Source organism: Trematomus bernacchii, unplaced genomic scaffold (genome assembly GCF_902827165.1).
Source record: "Trematomus bernacchii unplaced genomic scaffold, fTreBer1.1, whole genome shotgun sequence".
NCBI classification, from domain to species: domain Eukaryota; kingdom Metazoa; phylum Chordata; class Actinopteri; order Perciformes; family Nototheniidae; genus Trematomus; species Trematomus bernacchii.
In genome coordinates, this window is record NW_022987588.1 from 931,164 (window position 1) to 953,688 (window position 22,525).

The window sequence follows — 22,525 nt, forward strand, 5'->3', positions numbered from 1 at the left end:
TATCTTGTGTGGTGTTTTAGTCAATCAAAAAGAAATGAAGTGTGATGAAATGTGATTTTATTAAAACATATGGAGTGACTATAACATCAAATATACACACTTATATACAAGTATATACATAGAAAGGCAACATCTTAAAAACAAAACATTACATTTGTATAATTCCTCAGTTTATGATGGCACCAGCTCACCAGAAATCATCCTCTTCATCCTTGTGTGAATATGCTGCAACGCTGGGAAAGCAATTTCAAGTTAATTGGCGTTAGCCTCGAGGGACAGAAAACAAAAAGCAACAATTGTATTTCTCAATGAATGTATCCTTAAGACAACATACTTCCAGAGCAAGATGAAAAAACAAAATGAAATGTTTTTGTAAGAGGATTATGTAGGCTTGTATATTTATTAAACCTTCCAACAGTCACAGCAAAGCTTTTAAAATTAGAAAACATTAGTCGTTGTATTCTTAGGAAAAGTCATAAGTCTAGGCAACTGTTTTTAGTTACCTGTCATCTTTCCCTTCAGACAAAGTCTTGGCCCCTGGGCTCGTGTGTCCGGCTTCTTCTCTTCCCGGGCTCTGAAACCCCCCCCCACACACACTCAGTTAAACACACTGGACAGCAGCTAAAAGTCATGCAACAAGAGCAACGTTTTCCACGAGTGTGTTACCTGTGCCTGCTGATTCCCTCTGGCTTCCAGGACCATCTTCATGTATTTCTCCAAGGGATTTTCACCTTTAGACTCCTCCCTGTCATTGGTTGCCTCTTGCTTCAGCTCTTCATCTCCTTTTGTAGCCCCAGTTTCTTCTTCTTCTTCTTCCTGTCCTTGTTGCTCCAGCTCCTGCAAAAGCTAATTCGACATATATACTGTCAACACTCATTTCATTATGTTATATTTTTTTATTATGTTGTAGACAATCCTTACCGTCTGTTTCTCCAGTCTTTCCAGTTCTTGCAGCTCCCGCTCTCTGGCCTCCTCTTGCTCCATTTGCCTTTGTTCTAGTCTTTCTTTTCGCTCTCTTTCCCACCTCTGCTCCTCGTCCTCTTCATCATCTTCTTCCATAGCAGACTGACCTGAGGCCTGCAGGACTTCTATAAAAACATATACATGGCGTACGAGTCAATTTGATTGTCAGTCATCACGTTACTTCGGTTTATGATACAATGAAGGGCCATAATAACATGTACTCATACTGATGGTGTACAGTAGAAGGTAGCCATTCTTCTCATTTTGGGTCAACCAAGATTACAGGACAGTAACAGGGAGGGACTAACGACTCACCCGCCTGGCCCTGCATGTCTATCGGGTCTTCTGGGAGGTCCTGTGGGCGGGGGCCAGCGGGGCTGTCAGGGGCCTCCTCAGAGAGAGGGACGGCAGTGTCCAGGAGAAGCTCTGGAATGTGGCCGGGCTCTGGAGGGAGACATGCACAAAGAGATCTTTTATTCCCCACCATAATGCAAAAAGGGCCAGAGGACTGGCACAGAATACATAATCAGATGCCCTTCATCTTCACCATTGTGAGGGGCCACTGAGAGGACACTTTGGAAGCCAGTCACACACTCATTAAAAAACAGCCATTCCCAAATCCTCAGCCTCCACACCGGATATACTCCATTTTGTTTCATGGGATTTCGTTTAAATTAATGATAATGAGATTGAAAAAAATAAAAGACTATTTGACCGTTCTTCTGAAGATACAGTGAAATGTTCAACAGGAAAAAAACAGTATTGAATTTTTAAATAAATGTGGCGTTGTCATTGTGTTTAAGCACCAAAGCCTTCCCAGTATAAATCACAATTCAATGTTCTATTTGAAAACTGGAACACATTTAAATTAGGTATCACCAGAAGAAGGCTGCAGTGCAATAATAAAATGAACAAAACACAACTGAGTTATGCAGTAGCAGAGTTAACATGATAATGAAAATAAATCAACAACACTGGTACCTGACAAAATCCCTGTGAGATCTTCTAGGCTCAATCTCTCGGGCTGAGGGGAAGACTCCGAGCTGGAGAACACAGGCTGCAGATTTGGTGGGCTGAGGGGAACAAGGAGGACATTAGTATTCATTGTGTGTTAAAGGGCTGTAATGTCCTTTACAAAAGGATGGCAGATGGTACCTGGCCTGGTCTCGTGCTGTGCTCCTGAGCTGGGGGCTGCGAGGTGGACTGAGCTCAGAGGGAAAGTCACCTGAGGTCGCCACCTCGTCGTGCGGGGGGCGAGGGAACTGTCTGTCAAAAGACAAATCCGGGAACGGCAGCGGAGACACGACTCTTTCTATAAAATGCAAAGACTTCATGTTAGGCAACACCTTAATGGGGGATAGATTATAAGCCACAAACTGACATGGAAAGGTGTGACTGACTGTTCAGAATGATTTAACTGTGGTCATGTTCTGGCACATTAATGACATATTTAAGTGTCTAAAATATATGGGCGCTGAATGCCTGCAACTATTTTATCCTTTATTTGTTGACAGTTAATAGTGGTTTATTTATGTTTGAAGTGTGTTTAACAGAGGCAAGCATTTTCTGAAGTTACCTTGTGCAATCTCTCTTTGAAGCGGTTTCCTGGAGGAAGAGTGCGGTGTGGAGGACAGACGTCTGGATGGAGAGCTGCTTCCATTCTGCGGCTGACCATCTCTTAGAAACTGAGATTCAGTCAATGAATGGAGACTGTGGTCAGTGAAAACTGTGGACTGGGGTGGGTTCTTTTCTGCTGTGAAGGTGACTCTTGGTTGTGCGGCTGGTACGGTGTTTCTGGTTTCATAGGGGGCCGAGGAGCGGGTTCTGGTAGTTTGTGAAGACACTGGTCTGTGTGATTTGTGGGCAGAGTGTGTGTGAGAGACTTGTTTTCTTAGAGGGCTGTCAGGACGATGTGAAGGATGTGCTCGTTGAGGGGAAAGAGGTCTTGGGGGAAGCATGTGTGAGATGGTGGAGCGCACCGCCCTCTGCTGGTAGTTCCTGTAAGCTTCCTCCAAGGTCTCGGCTTCCTTCTGCAGCTCCTGGATCCGAGCCTTGGCCTCAGCCACCAGCTCCATGTCGGAGTCTGGAGCGTCACTCCAGGGCGACTTGTGTCCTCTGAAGGGCCCACCTGCTTCACAAACATCATCATAACCCACCCTGGCCCTCAGCAGAGCTCTGTCCATGTAGATGTCAGGGGGAACCAGCGTGTCAGCGCTGAGATCCAGAACTGAGCGATCAACAAGAGAGGGCTTGGGGTTACGCAGCACTTCATTTTCAAGAGCTGCCGTCAACGCATGGACACAATCAAGGAAGGGGAAGAAAAGGAAGAGCAAACGGGGAGAGTTGAACACTAATACAGAAGACCAACCACCAAAAAAGATGCTACAACTAACTTGGAGAACTCTATACATGCAATTACAACTACAGCAGGATCTGGCGACTACTGTTAACTTGGCTTCCTTTACTTTTTAAGTAATTGAAAGTAGGGAGAATGTTTGAGTTCTTTACCATTTCCCAAATATTTTCCCTTTTATATTATGTTAATGTGAACAGAATAACATGATCCAAGAAAGGAAGCCAGTTTACGAAAAAGTATTAGTAAAATTGATAAAACAAGTTATGTAATACTGATTTGAACATACATAACTGCATACACAAACCTACATGGTTCACAGTGACTAATGATATTAAAGGACCATCCACACCAAGAATGACGAATATTAATAAAGTTAAAACTGTTAAAAAGTAGCCTCTGATGTGCTGCACAACCAGAGGGGAAAAGAGATTTTAATTCGCTGAAAATGTTTCTATCATACATCCCATCCCTTTGAAAGTGATACCAACAATAGCAATGGCCCCGACCATTGTAGCTGGGGTGTATACTCCGCCATCCACTTGAGTTAGAACGATTACAAAATATATATATTTATAGTTATCTTTATACTTATTGGTGTGGACGGCCCACGACGTGGCAGACAGGCACGCCCAGTCATGTGATACCTTGTTGAGTTTGGCGAAGCTGCATCTTAATTTCCTCGATGTGGTTAGTCATCCAATGGGATCGCTCCTCACTCTGAATCAACTGAGCCTTAAGCTGAGCGCATCTCTCCACCTGCAGAGAACAACAGAAAACAGGATATAACACGAGAGCTTTTCACAAAGTATAAAGTCTGTGCAAAGCAATTGAATAAGTAGAAGTCGACTGAAACACCGATTACACAACACATTCCCCAAGGTGATGCATGAAAAAAAGAAAAGAAAAGGCTGACCACATAGTTTCCCACACTCTGCGAGAGGCTGTGATGGGACTGACCTCACTCTGGAGCTGTGCCTGCAGCACCTGTTTCTGGTTGTCAAACTCTTCCTCGTCCAGTCTGTGAGTGCTCTGCAGCCTCCGTAGGTCCGTCTGCAAAGTCAGCTGCTCTCTGGATGGCTTGCCCAAATCTGTGAGAAAAGTCAGTACATCATTTGAAAATGCATCTTGTTTGCTAGTCCAGTGTCTGCTGATTAAGGGAGTCATGTCATGTTTTATAAAGATCTGTGCAGCATGAGAGTATAGCACATGGGGCTTCACACCATATCTGCCTTTTGTAAGTGATGAGGAGAAAGGCCTACTTCTCTACCATCAAAGAAGGAAAGGAAGACTGTATCCTCATTATTGATCCTCGGCCGTGGGTAAAGGGAGCCCTGTGTCACATCTCTCCTTCACTCCACTTCTCATCCCTTTTTCCTTTAGTGGTTCTTTCTAAGAGAGTGGTCTACAGAGCTGCACTCACAGCACAGAGGCCCCACATTGGCAGGCAAGACACATTCAGAAAGACTCAGCTGAGCCAGAAGCAGTGGGACAGACTAACTTGAATGCTTCACAGTACGCTGCATCTCCCACAGCTCACAATAAGCCCACACTGAAGCACTGTGAATGCTACATAAGGAACTGGATTTATCTCTCTTTTGAAACATTCAGAGATACTGATTTTTACATCAGCGATAACTCAAACATTAAAGTAACCAGTCACAAAGGACTCAGTTGTACATTAATGCAGACAGAAAGCCTTGTTCTAATCCAAGCTGTTCCTCACCTGCATGGAGCAGCCGGTTCTCCTCCTGGGTCTCCTCCAGCTGTTTCTTCAGCAGCCTCAGCTCGCCCTGCAGCTCTGCGTTCTCTCTCTTCATGCTGGGGTAGTCACTCATGGTCTCCAGTCTCTGCCTGAAAATCTCCTTCTGTTGAGTCAACAGAGAAATCTGCTGCTGTGCTGTGTCTAACTCATCCTGAAACACAACAGAAGAGACATGGAAAGAGCAGTCAAAAACACTGTAGACTCAATAATATATTGAATTATTATTATCACATCACACTGAATGATTGAATTGTGTTTAATTATTTAGTGAAGTGTCTATTGCCAATTGTAGACCAATGGAGTTGTGTTGCTTACCTGCAGCCGTCTCAGCTCAGAACATGCTCTGCTGTGCTCCTGTAATTTTCCATTAATTTCAGCAGACTCCTTTTGGATGCGAACCGTTTCCACTAAGAAATAAAAGTCATGTAAACACAAAAGTCAAATAAAAACATGGGCAAAAGAAAGCTGGTTAGTGACATTGCATTGATTGAAATACTGACCTTTGTTTCTGTTCTCATTCTCGGTTAAATGTTCTGTTCTCTTGATGAATTCATCTTTGAGTTCAAGCTGGTACCTACATTTTATAAATGCATAAGAACAACAATCACAAATAGTTTTAAAACTCAACAACATGAACAAAAAAACGGCTTTGAAAACATAGTGGACTTTTCCTATTACAAGGTAGAAGGATACAGAGTAATGGACCAAAGCAGCAGCTATTTAGTAAATAATCCGGTCCTGTTATTGTACATTACTCCACTGTGATGGCCAACCAAATGCAGTCTGTAATTACAGTCATCATCGTTTGAGGTAATAACAAATTAGGGCTGTGCAATGAATCGTATTTTAATCGCAATTACGATTTTGGCCTGCCACAATTACGAAAACAACATAATCGAAAAAAACAATTATTTTGCTTTGCTAGGTTGTGACAGTGCACTGCAACATATTTGATCGAATTAATTTTGGTCTCATTTATTTGTATTTATCATATTTATATATGTTTAGTAGCTTGGGGAAGTGCGCTCCAAAATATTTGTTGATCTTGTTTATTGGTATTTATTATTTTGATATTATTTATTTAAATGTATCATTTATTTTTGTATTGGTTTTTCAGTTGAATTATACGTTCAGGGTAATCAACAGTTTGTAATAATTTGTACAGATACTGTACAAATTATTATTTGTATTTGTTTTAAAGTTCAATAAATGGATTTTTTCAAAGTCAATGAATAATCGTATTTAATAATCGTGATATCAATTATTGACCCAAATAATCGTGATTATGATTTTTGCCATAATCGCACAGCCCTATAACAAATAGTAAGCAAATAAACAAAAACATTCAAAAAGAAAAAGCATAATCTGTAAAAACAGTGACATCCTCTGGTCACATAATGACAATATGCCTAACAAGCATACATACCCTTATTTTGAGAGATAAAGTGAATAGAGTTAAGAGAACTTATTAAACAAGACTGCATAGTGAAACCAAAATGATGTTGGTTAAACTGCTTCTGACAATGTGAGCCCAAAATAACACCATCAAATACCTGGAAAGTTCATTTTTCAGTCTGTGGTCGTATGTGTCCTCCATGGTCTTCACAGCCAGTTCTCTCCTCCTCAGCAGATCTTCAGTGGTCTTGACTTTCTCCTCATGCATTTGACAAGTCCTATCACCATACAAACAAAGTCAATCAACCAGTGGTCACAATGAAAGAGCATAGCATCCATTTATCACCACGAATGGTAAAAAAAGAAAAGAAAAGAAAGCCCTTACTTTTCAAAAGCCTCCATTCTCATCCTCAGCTCATTCTCTCTGTTTCGCACTGTATCGATTTCTTTCAGGGCCGACTGTCTCTGCATGTACATATTTCTTTCTTCAATCTAAAGAAAAGAGAAACACAAATAACAACATGCATTACACCATCTTAGATTGAAGCAGTTCATGCAAATGGTTAATGGAAAGTTGAGAGCCTGCCTAATGTCAGTTTTAAGAAATAATGATTTGCTTAGGTTTCTACCTCTTGTTGTTTTTGTAATCTATCAATGGCGTTTTTCTCTCGTTCCATCAACGCCTTTGCCTTCATCTCATAAGTCCTCTCCAGATCTTGCTTCAGCTTATCAAATTCTTTATGAAACTTTGCTTTTTCTTCCATCCTCACCGTGGCAATTTCAACATCTTTAAAATGTTGCATCTTAAGAAATAAAAGACACAATGTTGAGACCAGAAGAAAAACTGCACATCAAATATTAGACCGTCATAAAACATGATGCATTTATACAATAAAGTTACACTGTATAGCATTTATTCTTGTGATATTTGTAACGAATATACGTACTTTTGTCTTCATTTCTGCTTGCAGCTGTGCTTCAATTTCTTTTCTATGGGCAGACAGTTTTGATTCCAGTGTAAACCATTTCTCCCCACTGTAATTTAAGCTCTCGTACTCCTTATCAATCATTTTCATCTTCTCAACTGTGTATGGAAGAAAATAATCATTAAAAACTCTGCATTCAAAGGCAGGTGTGTTGAGTACAATGTGACACTTTATCTCATCATACCCAGAGAGTCTCCATAACTTGCTTTGCTGGTGGTCTGAGTGTCGGCATCGTGACCAATGCTGTGTGTATAATGGTGTGTAAGCTGTGCTAGAAGGCTGATCAGGAACCCTGCTTGACAAAAATAAGATATATTAATGACAAGCCTTAGGGGCAGGAGCAGTTTTATAACAAATAATGCTTAATGTACATACCTTTATCATTGTTTTCTTTGTTTGAAGACTGTAAAAAAAAACATTAACACCATTATTACTAACGGGAATGAGGTATCATTTAAATAAAATATTCCTATCAAATTATGAATTACCAGAGATCTGTAAAGTGCTGATTCAGGACTGATTTTAAGAAGCTGAAGAAGGTCTCCGGTTGTTAAAACCTGCCAAAATAGATCAGAGACTAGAATATTCATATGCAAAGATGTCTTTTACAAGCAGTACAATAAATTAGACAACAAACTCATTGCTAACCTTGTCTTTATATAGGCCGCTTTCAGGGCAGAATACAGAGAGGGTGTACTCATATCCTGAGGAGCAGAGGTGATCATACACTATGCTGTTGCATGCTGACACCAAAAGGGGTTCAGATCTCCCAGGAATTGTTCGTGGGACTGGTTCTCCTCCAGTCAAATGTGGGTGTTTTAACTCCTGGATGAGCTGATTCCGCAGCTGTGTCTGAATCAGATCAGACAAATGAAAAAGAAAAAGAGAGAAGAACATTAAACTATTTCTAACGCGTCAGTTAGCAAATTACAATAACCGCTGCAGAGCAAACAATAACATTTATAGCACGACTTACTTTCAGTGTATCAAGGAGTCCTTTACTTTTAAACGTTTGATAGAGTCTTTTCCTCAGCTCGTCTGGGGATAACGTGTCTTCCTTGGCCGAAGACATAACTACACTGTCGTTGTTTTGTAGGTCCTGACAGAAGAGAAACAACAGCACGGTAAAGCTGACATGGTGAGCTAAACAAGAAAAATAACAGTTTTCAACAGCTTTTAATGTATGCCTACCCGATGTTAGACTGTTCAAAATGTGTCCCCTAAACCCCCAAATACAATAAGCGTCTCTAAAGATACAATTATGTTTCTACTTACCAGCCTAACAACCAGAAAGCATCTCGGCGTCCTTTCAAGGAGGCGTGTACCACTAATTTAAATCCGTCAACGGATACGTTGGTTCCGGGCGCACAGCTATGACGTACAGAAGAGAATCTGCAATTGTATTTTATATTTATTTTATTATTATTCGAAAATGTATTATACATTTAATGCAACCATTATTAATAGGAAGCTAGGTTAAAATATTTGTCGCTGAACCGTTTTACCGGAGATAGTTGTTATTCTTTCTGCTTTACCATGTTGTCATTTTTGTGCGACTTCACTTGTTTCTCTCCAGGAAGCAAAATTGACAGGTAAACACAAATCGGTTGTATGACATTTATACGCCTTTCCTTTTGTGCTTATGTTAGTTATCATACTCTCTTAAATGTAATAGGTTTAAATTAGTTATGCAAGCATTACTGAACGTCTTAAACGACGCCAACCGTCTTTTTAGCACTGCAGCTAACGTTAGCTTGCTAGTTAAAGGGCTGTCCGTCGATCAGGTGATGTTGACACTGATATTTGGAAATATTACATTTCTTTTACATGTTGTGTTTGGTTTGATTTTTTTCAGGACAGTTTGACTTTGCTAACAAGAGGGGAACACGATGTCTGGAAGCTTTTATTTCGTCATGGTTGGCCACCAGGACAACCCTGTCTTTGAGTTGGAGTTCTTGCCATCGGGGAAAGCTGAATCAAAGGTAACGTCATGGATTAATAATAACACCAACATTTATTCCTGTACATATTACAAAAACAGTGGTCACGAAATAATAATTGTTTGATTTATTAGCATAGAAGCCATAGACCTCAGCATAACTGGATATGTTAATGTTTGATATGTTAAAACATATATGTTCCTTTATCATCTTGTTTCATTTTTGTGCCATTGACCACAGGATGACCATCGTCACCTGAACCAGTTCATCGCACACGCTGCCCTGGATTTAGTGGATGAAAACATGTGGCTCTCCAACAATATGTACTTGAAAACTGTGGACAAGTTCAACGAGTGGTTTGTTTCTGCCTTCGTCACTGCAGGACATATCCTTTTTTTATTGGTGATACTCATAATGCAAACATTGGACTCTAAAGGGCATTTATCGTTTTACTGCCATTTTATAGGGTTGATAGGAACAATTATTAACTTGTTAATTTGCAGTATAATGTGATCACATTATCAGAAGTCCCCGTATTGTTGTCATTCTTTAGTCAAATTCAAGGCTTTCATTACAATGGCTTTATTTTCTTTAATTGTTTGCCGTACATATAAGATTCATCATGCTGCATGACGCACGACAAGAAGATGGAATCAAAAACTTTTTTAATGATGTATATGATTTATACATTAAGGTAAGTTGTCCATATGAGAATAACTTGGCACGAGGTTACATTTGGTCTATTTTTTTACTTCAGTGTTTTTATTTGTTTTGTCTTCCAGTTTGCAATGAATCCATTCTACGAAATCAATGCACCAATCCGCTCAACAGCCTTTGAGAGGAAAGTACAGTTTCTTGGAAAGAAACATCTCTTGAGTTAATCACTTCACATGAACGAGGACCATAATGCATCTTGGTTATTGGTTGTGTGTATATAGCTACCACACGTTTGATGTCTGTCTTTCTTTTCCTGTTTAACAATTGTACAATGTATTAAATACATATTTTCTATAAAAAGTTGTCTAAAATCTATGGTAATATTTGTTGATCCTTTTTTCTTCTCTTGCATGGGACAAGCTGTGAGTTTGGTTGCTGTGTGTTGATTATTAACAATATACTTAAAGGCATACAATCTTTTACTTAAAGACTGCTCAACACATGAAAAAAATATGTATAAACACAATGTTGAGCCGTGACATAGTTAAGTACTTGTGTTATCTACCAGTGTATGCATTAAATCATTGCAGTGGTTATAAAGCACAATTCAAACATTGGGATAATAAACAGACAAACAGTTTTAAGGAAACAAACCATGCTTTAAGGGACAATTCTCTGAGTTTATTGGTCACTTAGCATACCAGTAATCACTATTAATCTGTGCAGAAAAACACTGAACTGTAAGTATACAAATGTTAATAGAGTGCTTTAAAGATAAAAACTAAATGAAAACAATGGACCCAACAATGAGGAAAACTGTTAATTAAATCATTTTCATTACACTTTCCTCAAGGCAATAGTAAGTACTTCTTAAAAGGTAACATTTTGCAGAATAGAAGTTTCCAGGAAATGAAATACACCTGATGCCATGCATGTTAATGTTGCTTTAATATTGATCTTTTGTTGTTAAGTGCTTGCAGCACACAGCCTATCATCACTATTCACTAAGCAGAATGTGCATACAAAAAGACCTAAAGGTGCAAAAATCACAACAAGCCTCAATTTGTTAGTTACACATATTCCCACAGCTACTTCATAATTCTCAGAAATAAGGTCATTAGGCTGTATAAATTATGTTCTGAATATAAATATATAGGTCATAACTGTTTTATAACATTTAAGAGTGAAGTTATGGAAACCTATAATGATGGTACTCCCAAGGTAGTACAGATTTAAGGGTTGCATCATTTTACAATGTGACAGAATAGAACATTTAAACATTTGAGAAGGAAGTGAAAAATCAAAGACATTGCCTCCGTTCCTTCACGACAGCTTGAGAGTTTCCGACAAAAAATAAAGTGTATTTTTCTGCCTCCAAAGTCTTTGAAAGGTGCTGAATGAATGATCGGAGATTTTATGTTTATTTGTAATCAGACTGGGATGAGTTTAGTGTTTCTTCTATTTCTCTTCAAGCAGAAGTCCCAAATAGCATTACCAAACCTTCAACAGTACAACAAATCATAAAGCCAGTAGCATAATTTGTTTAAATAAGATGTTACAACAGCATTGTAAACCTACAGCCTCATCACATAAAAGGCATAACAGCAAATGTTAGTGATAACTCCTGGATGTTATGAACAGCAGGATGTAGCAGAGCGAGGCTTTCTGTGAAGCTTGACTGTGTCTGTGGGGATGAGGTGGTCCGTTCTTTCTTCCAATGCCAACACTCTGCGCACCGCCTCGTCAAAGGCGACCGCTACATTGGTGGCGTCCTTGGCACTGGTCTCATAATAGGGGAAGTTTCCATTCTCCTGGCACCATTGTTGAGCCTCCTCAGTAGACACCTGCCTTTCTGTCACGTCCACTTTGTTGCCCAAGACAACGAATGGGAACTTCTCTGGCTCCTTAACATCTGCATAGTAGATGAACTCCTTCTTCCAGTTGCCTAAGTTGAGAAAACTCTGGCTGTCATCTACACTGAAGGTGAGCAGGCAGCAGTCAGAGCCACGGTAGAAAGGAGTCCTCAGGCTGCGGAAGCGCTCCTGGCCAGCAGTGTCCCAGATCTGTAGAGTAACCTGGTGGCCATCTACCTCTAGTTCCTTGTTGAGGAACTCCACGCCAATGGTGTGGAAAAGGTGTGCATCAAACTTGTTGGTAACGTAGCGGTTCATGATGGAGCTCTTCCCAACACCTCCATCACCAAGAAGAATGACTTTCAGCAGTGATGTTTTTGTCGTCATGGCTATTCACTCCCGATCTATCACTTTGAAATAGTTTACCTATTGGAGAGGTGCACAATATATTTGTATTATCTGTACAACGCTAAACAATAGGTTTAAAATAAAATGCCAATAACCACCTTACATTAAACTGAAGAAACACAATTACTGTTTTTTTTTTAACACAATTCTATGCTAAAATTATTTTTGACTCACCACTGATTGACTTCTGGTCTCCACTTGTCAAGATCATGTGTTGTAGACCCTGGTCCTTGGTCACAGGCTCATTTGATTAATGTTGATGTGAGCAGCCATGTAGGTAGCGTTCAACCAGCTGTAACACAGCAGTTTCCTGGTTAACAGATGGCCCATGACAGCAGTTAGAGCTGGGAAGCCCCATTGCAATAAAGCATTATCTGCTAGCAAACGATCAATACACAGTTTGTAAGCTCTCCAACAACTACAAATATGTAGCCTCTGACATAAAACATACTCAAAATGAACCTAATAGCTGTAACATGCTAGCACACTCATAGAGCTAGCAAAGACTGTGTTTATCAGCTAGCTACGCTATAGCTAAGCTAAGCTAACATAGAAACGGAAAACAAGGGGACACAGCTGGAGTTAGGCTAATGAAATAGACCGCATTCGCCAGCTTAGGTTTAGTTCCGGGCAAAATTGATATAACCTACCGTACAGTTCGTGTCAGACAGCTGCTGAGTCAACGAAAAACAAAACAGGAAATAACAGAAATGATATTAATGCATTCCTCTGACAGCTCCTCGCCTTGGCGTGGCTCGCGGTAACGTCACGTCGCACCGTTTCCTGGTGAACCCCAAAGGCTTGCTGCTAACGCGGCTAGATGCTAACAAGCTAACAAGCTAACGATACATGGGCAGCCTCGGATCATGTGATCTTGTCAGACAGAAACAACCAACAAGCACTGAGGTCACCTCCAGGTCCTCACAACACATCCGTTCCTATTCAAATTGAAATGAATCATATAGCTGTAAGAAATAAGGAAATTTTATAGAGCATCTTTCGTGTCGTTTGTCAAACAATGTGACCAAATTGTTCCTAACAGCTAACAGCAGGTACAATATTGTACCTCTGTATGATTCATGCTTTACCACCAGAGAGCGACATTTAGCTTAGTTAGCTCCCAGCTGCACACTGGAGAACATCCACGCCACACCTAAAAAAAAGTAATTTGACAGTTTGCAAACTTTACCACCTTTATACATCAATGGTTACCACATGGCAAGCTAACGTACATGTTGTTGTTGTATTAATGTCCAAATACCTTTTACAACACATAGCTAACACAATGTAAACATATACCAAAGTCATGGACATCATTATATCCACAACAGAGGCGATTTCTAAAGCATGATTACTTTATGCAAGCACAACCAAAAGTATATGCAACTAGAGAAAGTTAGTGTTTCCTAACATACATTTGTAGTTAACTGTCCTGTACCTTTCTTGCTTGCCTACTTGTATATTCGTTCGAAAATGTATTTGATACATGTCTACTCTACATTGACTATGTACTGTAGGCTACATTATTTGTTTTCTTTATGTATATTTAAGTTAAGTTGTGCTATTTCTGTGGATATCATTATGGAAGATGAAATAAATTAGTATAAACACTTTACTTACAATATTACTTACATCATCATCTCTAGCTGTGTAATTGTTGGTTGTCAGAGCAAACAATTGCATTTTTCCCTTTCCAATATTGTGTTCACAAAAGCATACTTTTCTTACTTGGTGTCAGTTGACTACCACATCAATTTTCAGTAATAAAATATAAGCTTGGCTGGCATCCATACATGTCAAGTCCATTTGTGGTGGCATTTCATAAATTACCCACATTCTTTGTCATATTAGTGTGGATTTTGTCCAGACTGTAACACTGGCTTATGATACATTTGCTTTCATTACCAGAACAACTCCAGGTGATAGATTTCTGTTTGCATGAACCTGCTGTACGTAACTGACATGATCAAATTTAGATGTACGTGAACCATCATAAATGTGTCTGAGGGGGGAAGGAATGGAAGGCAGATTTAGAAAAAAAAAACAGATTTAATGTAATAGTACACTATAAATTGAAAGCAAAATGTACAGCAGTCTTTCATTGATGCATTTGATCATTTAAACTAACTAGCCTTCAAGAAATGTATTTATCTAAGATATACCTCACTTAAGAGTTCACATTACATGTCATAGATTATTGAATGTTAACTTCAGCAATCACATACACAAAAAAGACTAAGCACAATACTGTGACATCTAACTTAATAGACATGTCCATCTATTCCTGAGATCGGAGTTATGTATAACAATCACAATGGAGCCAGATGTGTTCATCTAGCAGCATGCTGATATTGTGAACATGCATGCACTGATAATACATATTCTTCCCTAGAGACTAAGTTCTGTATCTTTATGTGGATGTCTTGTGGCTAGCAAAAAACATGAGAAACTCCAGATCATATTACAGGCAGGAAACAGGAATCCTATGTGTGTCAGTTAAGGCAGATTTTAACATTGTAAATCCGGGGTGGATACTCCTAGACAAATGGGCTGACATCCTCTTGACAGGGCCCTGAGGTCAGCACAACATTGTCCAGCCCAATCTCTCCTGCAACCTCCTTCCCATGCTGAGCTTCAAAGAAAATCTGAAAGACATTCATAGCATTATGATAACTTATGTGCTGTTGAACCTCCTTTGGCTGGTATTATTGTTGTTAGCAGTTACAGCAAAGCTTTGACAACCATCTATTGATAATTATGTTGTAAAATGATAAATCACTCACCGATGTTGGTGCCTCCTCTTTCCAGGTCACAGTGAGGATCTCTGTCTGCCATGCCTGGTTTCTGCTTCGGCTCTGCTCCCATACAGGGTAAGCGTTGTTATCCAGCAGCACCTTGAGACTTCCCACATTCTGGCCCACCACACGGAAGTCGAAGGTGAGGCAGAAGCTGCCCTGCTGGGCCCGGTCACTGAGGAGCAGCTTCAGCTTGGCTATATCCTCCGGCTCTCCTAGGAGCCCACTCATGGCCATGTAGTACTCAGCATCTGAAAGAGTTCGTAGCACATATTCTGTAAATGATTCCATCTAAATGCACTTAAAGTATACATTAATCTGACATAAAAAAAAAACATACTAATCATACTGTTACCATTATGGTAGGATACGCTCCAGTCCATGTCATCAGTCTTGTCTTGGATCCACTCACATGCTCCCTGATCAAAGTTGCAATCCATAATGAACTCTGGAGGTGGAAACATTAGGAGCACAAAAGCAAATTAGTCACATAAACTGTCCTTATATAATAATGGCATCTTAACAGGTATTTCATTACCTTCCTGAACTGGTGCTATTAACATTTCTTTGACTTCTGTCGCTGGTCCAAACACGGATTCAAAGTCCTCTGCAACTGTATTGAGAAATTAAAGGGGAAAACAATCAATATGAATTCATACATTTTCAGCCAGGTTATTAAGCACACCTGGCTTAAACTGTCTAATACAAACAGTCATGCATTAAATCCTTCTCGTATTAAACCTATAGTGTTTCAACGGAAACTTAATTATAAGACCGTGTTATTTTTAGCAAGGTGTACATAATGAATTCTCAACTTATGTATAATGTTTCAGCTCAAAGTGATAATCAACTAAAAAGCAAAAGCAGAAATCTCATGCAAAAACTTTGCCTCATAAAAATGACAAATCACTTATGGTTCATACATTCCTCTTAAAACATATTATCTTAGAAAAAGCATTCCAAAATGATGCAGCAATGAAAGGTTTTTTTTTACCAACAGGTGTAGACCTGCCCTGCTGTCACTCATGTCTTGAGATGAAGCTACAACTTTAGGATACAGCCTCTCAAGTGTTTTAAAGCTCTCACAGAAAACCACCCCCATGGCTAGCGGCCTCAGACGAGTGACAGCTGGGGTGATTGAACCTGTGCAGCCAGAGTGGGCTGGTGCTAGAGAGGTCTAGAGTGCTGATGACAGACTTTCCAACTAGGAGTCAAGTCTGTTTGCACAACAGCTGTTTTGGGAAAAACATAATAAAAGGCTTGGAGGCTAAGTAACCTCCCCCCTTCTTTACCCTCCTCCCAGGAGATGGGAAGCAGGACGAGTTGTGTCCCTGGGCTCTCACATGCTGACAGAGTAAAATTCCTCCCTGGAGGTGATGGATGTCTCGGGGCCTGTCTCCTCTTGCTATCTGAGTTCTTACACAGTCTCGGGTGTTTCCATAAAGATCAAGAGAAGTGTTGAAAGGTAACCTCATGTGTGGGGTTTTTCTTTGAGGTGCATACCACTGCAGAACTACACTGTGCACTCTTTTCTTATTATTTGATGAAAGTGCCGGAGAATATGATTTATTTAAGTCTCATAAATGATCTATTCAATTAGATATATAGTCACATCATTTCTTACATTTAGCCTCTAGGTTTTTATTGTGATTGTTATATTTTGTATTTGTTTTAGCCAAAGCTTTGATATTATGATATCTTTGAATCAGATTCAGTGTGTCTGGTTCTTCTCTGGAAATAGTCAAATAATTCAACACATTTCTCAATTTTTAGTAACATCGAACCTTCCAAAGATGTGTCTGAGGAGCTCCTTTCTTCTCTGCTCAAGGTGTTTGGACTGACCTCTTATTTTATACTTCATTCAGCCACATACTGAATAATCGTTAATAGTGTTCAAATGCTGTGTAGACACTCTATGTATGGTTAATACATTATGGACCACCCAAAATGACTGTAAGACAGCCAAACGAAAGGACACTTACTGAAAACGTCTCCTCTTTGATTAAGACGGTTGTCTTCAGCCTCCTCGTTTTCCTCCTGCTCCTCTTCTTCTGCCAAAGGAAATACATTCACCTGTTCCTGCTCAGGGCCAACGTAGACCTCTCCATCATAGTCGAAAGGCTGCTCGCGGATCCTTGGAGGCAGCGTTGCCACTGGTTCCGGGATAAGATTTCTGATGTCCTGGTTGTCAAATGTTCCTCCCAGAAGCTCAGGCCTCACTTGGGAGTCTGGGATGGCTGCGGGGAGGAAGAGGAAACAGATGAGACATGTGGAACCTCAATCATGAGTGGGAAAGACAGTATTTTACCAGGACTCAAGATGCGTTTGTCGTCATGTATTTTGCAGCTGCTGTTCTTGTCCTTCTCCATGCAGATGAAGCACTTCAGCAGCATTCATTGCACACAGCTTAGATAAGTGCTTCAAGTGCACAAGCATTTTATCCAAAAGGTGCTCAAGGGTCATGCTGAGGATTCCAGGTCTCATATCAAGCTGTTTGCAGAGGCCATACAACATTTCCAGCCATGAGCAGTTGCAAAATGTGCTCTGAAGAGTAAGGAGGCAAGAGGAGGGAGTGCATGGGGTTGCGAGCAGGGAGTGATCAGCAGAAGCAGAGTTTTGGATTTCACACAATCTCACCATTTAGGAAATCATCTGCACTGCCTTTGTCTCCATCCCACGACCGCTGATAAAACGGCTTAACTACAAAAAATAAATGCATCTTTGATTCACGCTGAAAACCCTTGCCTATTCTCTTTGTCAGTTGGCTACATGAGGCTTCACCTGTTATAATCTGGATCTGGTTTAAAGAGCACACAGCTCAATCTGTGTTTCCCCTTCTTCTCCAGATGACTGGCTACCGTACAAATGTCCTATTTACACAGGTGTGTTTTCAATCTGTGGCTCTCTCTTGCTGACATCTATATAGGGTAGTGAGGTCTGAAAACAGGAAACTAGCCTTGGCACGACTGATGTTTGCTGATGTTTGAAGAGTTTAAATGAAATATGTGTCTGTAAAAGTGCTCCTGACCTATCTGACTGACTACTCTAACTTGGGAAAGGCCTGACACATTAGTTTTTTTAAATCTACGGTGAAAGGCCTTACTTGGATAGTTTGTTTAAGATCAAAAGGCATCCCTAAAACTACTTGATTCATAATGCTGTGTGGCTGTTCTTGAGTCTCACCAGAGCATTCAAAGCCATTGCCTCTGTAGCCAGGCTGGCACCTGCACTTGAAGGATCCTTGAGAGTTCACACAGAAAGCGTGCTGGCTGCACTTGTGGGTGCCGGCTGCACACTCATCAATGTCTGAAAATGGAAAAAGCCTATTTGTACCTTTAGGAGCAGAAATGATCTCGAAGGTTTTCCCATAATAAACATGTATACCTTACCTACACAGTCATATTTGGCGTCAACATATTTCAGGTCGTAGCCGCCCTGGCACTTGCACAGGTAGCTCCCGAAGGTGTTCACACATTGTCTGTTGTATGGGCAGAGGTTCTTCCCAGTTACACATTCATCTACATCTGAAGGGAAACAAAAGACGGAAAAAATAAAAGGCCTATGACATTATATGACTTTTGTTTTGTTGATCATTCAGTCATATCATTAAGTCCTTGTTATCTGTATTTATCAGTCTGCATGTTTTAATGTATAATCTGCAACTTAATAACATGCCCTGCAGCCATTAAGGTGTTTATCGTGTTAAGTACGAATTGAAAGAATCCTCTATGTTTTGCTCGGGTATGAATTTGCACTTGAACGGATATGTGTTTATTTCATAAGGGTCGATTATGTATTTGTTATGGTACATTTGGGAACAATTTACTTTTTTTGTAACTTTGATAAGTCTGTTGAATGTAGACTTATCCTGAAGTTTAATGCTCCAGAACTATTATATTACTTCCCCTGTGTGATCGTTATGCCAGACTTGCTCTGTCAGAGCTCAAGCATTTTTATGGAAATATAACTTGATAGCATCCATTTGCTTTGTAAGCCAAACACGCAAAAACCACATAATAGAATGTCTACAGAATTGTTTCTCTATGCAAAAACTCCCAATCCATGAGACTGGAAACAAGCCAAAGTCAATTTTAGTTTTTTCTGTTTCCTTATTTAGACGAGGGCTATTGCTCCATCTGAATTTCCCTTTCCTTATGTATAGTCTAGGCTCGACTGTCAATCATATTTCACATATGACATGATAGTATATGCTTTATAACATTCAATGATTGTTTTTCAGTGTGCATGTGGTTGCTCACCTACACATGTCCTCCCATCTTGCCCCAGCTGCAGCCCTGCAGACGGGCAGAGGCAGCGAATCTCCCCCTGAACTTCCTCACAGCCATACTGACAGTGAGCAATAGAGCATGTGTTGGAATCTACATGCATTCACAAAAACACAAAAACAAACATTTGTTAATATTAAAGCTGAGCAGCTTTGATTTTTTTGTGTGTTTCTATGTATATTAGCACTCATACTCACTTGCACAAGATCCGTCAGACATTACTGTGTAACCATTGAGGCAGTAGCACTTGTAACTTCCAAAGGTGTTCATGCAGCGATGCTGACAGGGACGAGGCTTCAGGCCACACTCATTCAGATCTATAAACAAAAGTCAACTTTATTTCTACACCTGAAACACCTTCTTTTATAAAACCTTATAAACATGTACATTTAGCAGAACATCCTTTACATTAAACACAAGAGAAAATGATTTGCGTAAAGTAAAACATACATAAATTGAGTTTGTTAAATTAAAATATGCTGGAAATTAGATTACCCTAAACCCAGAATGACCCAGGCTTTCCAGACCCAAACTACTCACCTTGGTTACATGTCTTTCCGTTGTATCCTGGGAAACACTTGCATTTGTTGGGGCCAACACACTCTCCATGCTTGCAGCCGTGGTCACATTGAGCTGGTAAAGCATTTAAAATGAAAAGAATACCACTAGAAATATCAGTGGTTTAAGAATTGTGGATTACAGTCAAACCACACATTTCTGTTATGCAGGAAAGGACTGAATCTCATATCCTCCACTTCTTTTGGTACAGGAAAATATATTTTATGAATAGAACAACGGTTGTTAGGATAGCTTTTATTGAGGCACTAAGTTAAGTTCAATATATTTTGTCCATTCAAAAAATATGTCTAACCATTTGACTGATTTTTAAGATACAATTGATTATTATAGCATATATTTATATTGTAATCTGGACTGCTCTTACCCTCACACTGTCCTTTACTGTTTTTCTTCCAGCCATAGCAACACTCCAGCCTCCTGCCGTAGCGACAAACACCTGGTTGGCTTCCAGTAAGGACTTGTCGGTAGTGCCTTTGTAGAACAAGAGAGAACCGGAAGGTGAGGTATGTAATTTCCTAGTGTCAGCAAAATGTAAAACCCACCTTGGTTAATGCATTGAACATCAGATAGGAAAGTTGGTCTTTAATCAAATCTTATCACAACAACAACAACAACAATGAAACGCTCAAGATATATGATTACAAATATATTAGAATGAAAACAAGGATCCAAACAAAACCATAGTCTCTAGCTCATGTGTGTATGTAAGCTCTTCTTCTAATTTTGGTCCCAATGGTAGTTAACCTAAATAAAGTGTACCCTCACATGCTTGCTTAGTGATAAAAGGGGGCTCCCTGTGGAGCAACAGCCAGCTGACAGGATGTAGGCTACAGATGGAGAAAAACACACTAATCAGACACTTCCTGCGGTGTACATTGATACCCTATTAACAACCATATGTCCTCTTCATTCACTGAACGTTCCTCTTCACCTGACTCCAGAATCTACATTAAAGCTATTCTCAGTTGCGGTTATGGAGTCAGCATTGCATTCACAAATAACCTACAGTTCATATAGATTATATTCCATGTGTGTATTTTTAACCTGTTAATTATATTAGGATGTTAAGATTCCATTTGACTTAGTTCATAAGTATACTCATGTCAGAATCACACATCCAAATCTAACCTCACAGCTTTCATCATCAAAATCTCTACTTTTGACCTCAGTGCCAGACTCTAAATGTCCAGATGTTTATGTTTCAAAGGGTTAGCATCCTAAAAGCAGCCTGGGCTCCAGTGGGACTGGGGGGAATCTGAGACTTGATAGAAATCAACCAGAATAACCCACAGGAGAGGGGCTCTTTAGAGTGACAGGTGCTCTTCAGTTATTAACAGTTGCTGTGCCACATTTAGCCGACACACTGTCAACGTTGTCGTAGTCCTCTGCTCGCATGGCAGCAGTGTGGACATACCATCAAAACAACGGTTTTCCAGGGAAATCTTTAAAGCACATATCAGGTTACTCCCTCACTCCACTTTAAGTAAAAGCACGTGCAGGAGCTGGCAGTTAAAATAGCAGTAATTCCTTTTTTGGATACCGGAAGTGGGTTAAATGAATCCCAACATTTCCCAATTTGGGATCAATTCATCTTATCTTATCTTAAAACTGTTGGTGGCACTTTTGGTTTATTTTTGGTGCCAGTGCATTTCCATTATCCTGGAAAGTCTTTTTTAATTCTTGAATGAGTATATATCCAAGTAAAGTTTACACCTGTCTCAGGGTAGAAACACCAACATCATCAAACGCTCTGTTGCTCTAGTATTGACTTACCTCTGTGCATCCGCATTGCCTGAGGAGATGTGAAGCAGAAGGACCAGAGCACCGACCAAAGTGAACGGCTGCATGTCTGTACGGTGAGCAGCCGGAGAGCTTTGTTTCCCACGGGGCTGACTTTGGTTTCTGTGAGTTCTGACTATTCCTCCTGAGGGCTTACGCTCATTAAAATGCTTAGACAGGAACAGGTCTTAGTTGAGCCTTTACACAAGGCACGCTGGATTTCATGTATTTCCAGAGCCTAAGGTTGAGGTCTCCTCCAGGGGGGAAAAAATCTCTTACTCTTTATAACGCTGCAGCTAAACTCTATGTCCCATAATTTGCTCCCTTTTCTTCCTCTCTGAAATTCCAGAGGTGGGTTGACACTCTGTGAAATGACACTGCACTGTGAGTGACTTTGGAGGTAGGAGTGGGTTTGTAAGGGGGGTGGGGATTATGTTTAGGGGTGCTCCTCTCTTCACTGAAACCCTATAGGCTACAAGACACACATGGAACTCTTCCTGTGGAGCACCAGTAGGAAAAAGCATGCTGTTCTGCAAATAGCAAATCAAACGCAACATATTGGTCTTATTTAATTTTTTGGGGATAAAGCATGTGTTGCCTGATGCCCGTGTGCCTGTGTTTTATTTAACTTTTTGGGGATAATTAGCTGTATCGGCTAATTGTGGAACTCAGGCATGCATAGGCCTGTCATTAGCAGCTGCAGCGCTCTTTGATGTCTTACTCACAGGTAGCACATAAAGCGCTTCTCCCTGACACATGCTAATTT

The 22,525-nt window shown here is 40.1% G+C and overlaps 4 protein-coding genes across 9 annotated transcripts; 1 reads left to right on the top strand and 3 right to left on the bottom strand.

Moving 5' to 3' along the window:
- Window positions 1-40: 40 nt before the first annotated feature.
- Window positions 41-8,794, bottom strand: ofd1 (OFD1 centriole and centriolar satellite protein). 5 transcript variants are annotated; one of them, XM_034128619.1, is made up of 23 exons: window positions 8,738-8,794; window positions 8,439-8,561; window positions 8,111-8,314; window positions 7,951-8,019; window positions 7,838-7,865; window positions 7,647-7,754; window positions 7,424-7,560; window positions 7,106-7,279; window positions 6,862-6,968; window positions 6,635-6,754; window positions 5,582-5,655; window positions 5,397-5,488; window positions 5,043-5,232; window positions 4,277-4,407; window positions 3,964-4,075; window positions 2,540-3,244; window positions 2,119-2,275; window positions 1,945-2,036; window positions 1,279-1,407; window positions 922-1,085; window positions 667-846; window positions 504-574; window positions 41-233 (listed from the first exon to the last, which is right to left on the bottom strand). In XM_034128619.1, exons 2-23 carry the CDS (start codon window positions 8,532-8,534, stop codon window positions 188-190), a joined length of 3,186 nt encoding a protein of 1,061 aa, XP_033984510.1. In that variant the 5' UTR covers window positions 8,535-8,561; window positions 8,738-8,794; the 3' UTR covers window positions 41-187. The 5 variants fall into 5 exon arrangements, with proteins under 5 accessions (XP_033984510.1, XP_033984511.1, XP_033984509.1 ...); XM_034128620.1 differs by having other exon boundaries at window positions 667-837; window positions 922-1,088; XM_034128618.1 differs by having other exon boundaries at window positions 922-1,088.
- A 154-nt stretch (window positions 8,795-8,948) lies between these two features.
- On the top strand, window positions 8,949-10,434 carry trappc2 (trafficking protein particle complex 2). The gene is made up of 5 exons (XM_034128802.1): window positions 8,949-9,054; window positions 9,318-9,444; window positions 9,643-9,787; window positions 10,011-10,096; window positions 10,185-10,434. Exons 2-5 carry the CDS (start codon window positions 9,352-9,354, stop codon window positions 10,281-10,283), a joined length of 423 nt encoding a protein of 140 aa, XP_033984693.1. The 5' UTR covers window positions 8,949-9,054; window positions 9,318-9,351; the 3' UTR covers window positions 10,284-10,434.
- A 284-nt stretch (window positions 10,435-10,718) lies between these two features.
- On the bottom strand, window positions 10,719-13,340 carry rab9a (RAB9A, member RAS oncogene family). Of its 2 annotated transcripts, none has more exons than XM_034128800.1 (3): window positions 12,971-13,340; window positions 12,495-12,612; window positions 10,719-12,338 (listed from the first exon to the last, which is right to left on the bottom strand). In XM_034128800.1, exon 3 carries the CDS (start codon window positions 12,297-12,299, stop codon window positions 11,691-11,693), a length of 609 nt encoding a protein of 202 aa, XP_033984691.1. In that variant the 5' UTR covers window positions 12,300-12,338; window positions 12,495-12,612; window positions 12,971-13,340; the 3' UTR covers window positions 10,719-11,690. The 2 variants fall into 2 exon arrangements, with proteins under 2 accessions (XP_033984691.1, XP_033984692.1); XM_034128801.1 differs by having other exon boundaries at window positions 12,495-12,630.
- Window positions 13,341-14,394: 1,054 nt separating this feature from the next.
- egfl6 (EGF-like-domain, multiple 6) lies at window positions 14,395-21,943 on the bottom strand. Its single transcript, XM_034128799.1, has 13 exons — window positions 21,754-21,943; window positions 20,345-20,451; window positions 19,942-20,034; window positions 19,599-19,718; window positions 19,375-19,494; window positions 18,505-18,639; window positions 18,299-18,421; window positions 17,753-17,815; window positions 17,098-17,352; window positions 15,654-15,728; window positions 15,471-15,563; window positions 15,104-15,366; window positions 14,395-14,965 (listed from the first exon to the last, which is right to left on the bottom strand). Exons 1-13 carry the CDS (start codon window positions 21,825-21,827, stop codon window positions 14,858-14,860), a joined length of 1,629 nt encoding a protein of 542 aa, XP_033984690.1. The 5' UTR covers window positions 21,828-21,943; the 3' UTR covers window positions 14,395-14,857.
- Window positions 21,944-22,525: the final 582 nt, after the last annotated feature.

What these genes read in the sequence shown, in the direction of transcription:
- trappc2 (XM_034128802.1), top strand. Translation starts at nt 9,352, where the DNA reads ATGTCTGGAAGCTTTTATTTCGTCATGGTTGGCCACCAGGACAACCCT. An exon ending in CGGGGAAAGCTGAATCAAAG is followed by an intron (nt 9,445 to 9,642) that starts GTAACGTCATGG and finishes CATTGACCACAG; the next exon opens with GATGACCATCGTCACCTGAA. An exon ending in TGCCTTCGTCACTGCAGGAC is followed by an intron (nt 9,788 to 10,010) that starts ATATCCTTTTTT and finishes TGTTTGCCGTAC; the next exon opens with ATATAAGATTCATCATGCTG.
- egfl6 (XM_034128799.1), bottom strand. Translation starts at nt 21,827, where the DNA reads ATGCAGCCGTTCACTTTGGTCGGTGCTCTGGTCCTTCTGCTTCACATC. An exon ending in GGCAATGCGGATGCACAGAG is followed by an intron (nt 20,452 to 21,753) that starts GTAAGTCAATAC and finishes TGTTCTACAAAG; the next exon opens with GCACTACCGACAAGTCCTTA. An exon ending in GTCTGACGGATCTTGTGCAA is followed by an intron (nt 19,495 to 19,598) that starts GTGAGTATGAGT and finishes GAATGCATGTAG; the next exon opens with ATTCCAACACATGCTCTATT.
- ofd1 (XM_034128618.1), bottom strand. Translation starts at nt 8,534, where the DNA reads ATGTCTTCGGCCAAGGAAGACACGTTATCCCCAGACGAGCTGAGGAAA. An exon ending in GAACCGGCTGCTCCATGCAG is followed by an intron (nt 4,408 to 5,042) that starts GTGAGGAACAGC and finishes CTTTTCTCACAG; the next exon opens with ATTTGGGCAAGCCATCCAGA. An exon ending in TCAAAGAGAGATTGCACAAG is followed by an intron (nt 2,276 to 2,539) that starts GTAACTTCAGAA and finishes TGCATTTTATAG; the next exon opens with AAAGAGTCGTGTCTCCGCTG.
- rab9a (XM_034128800.1), bottom strand. Translation starts at nt 12,299, where the DNA reads ATGACGACAAAAACATCACTGCTGAAAGTCATTCTTCTTGGTGATGGA.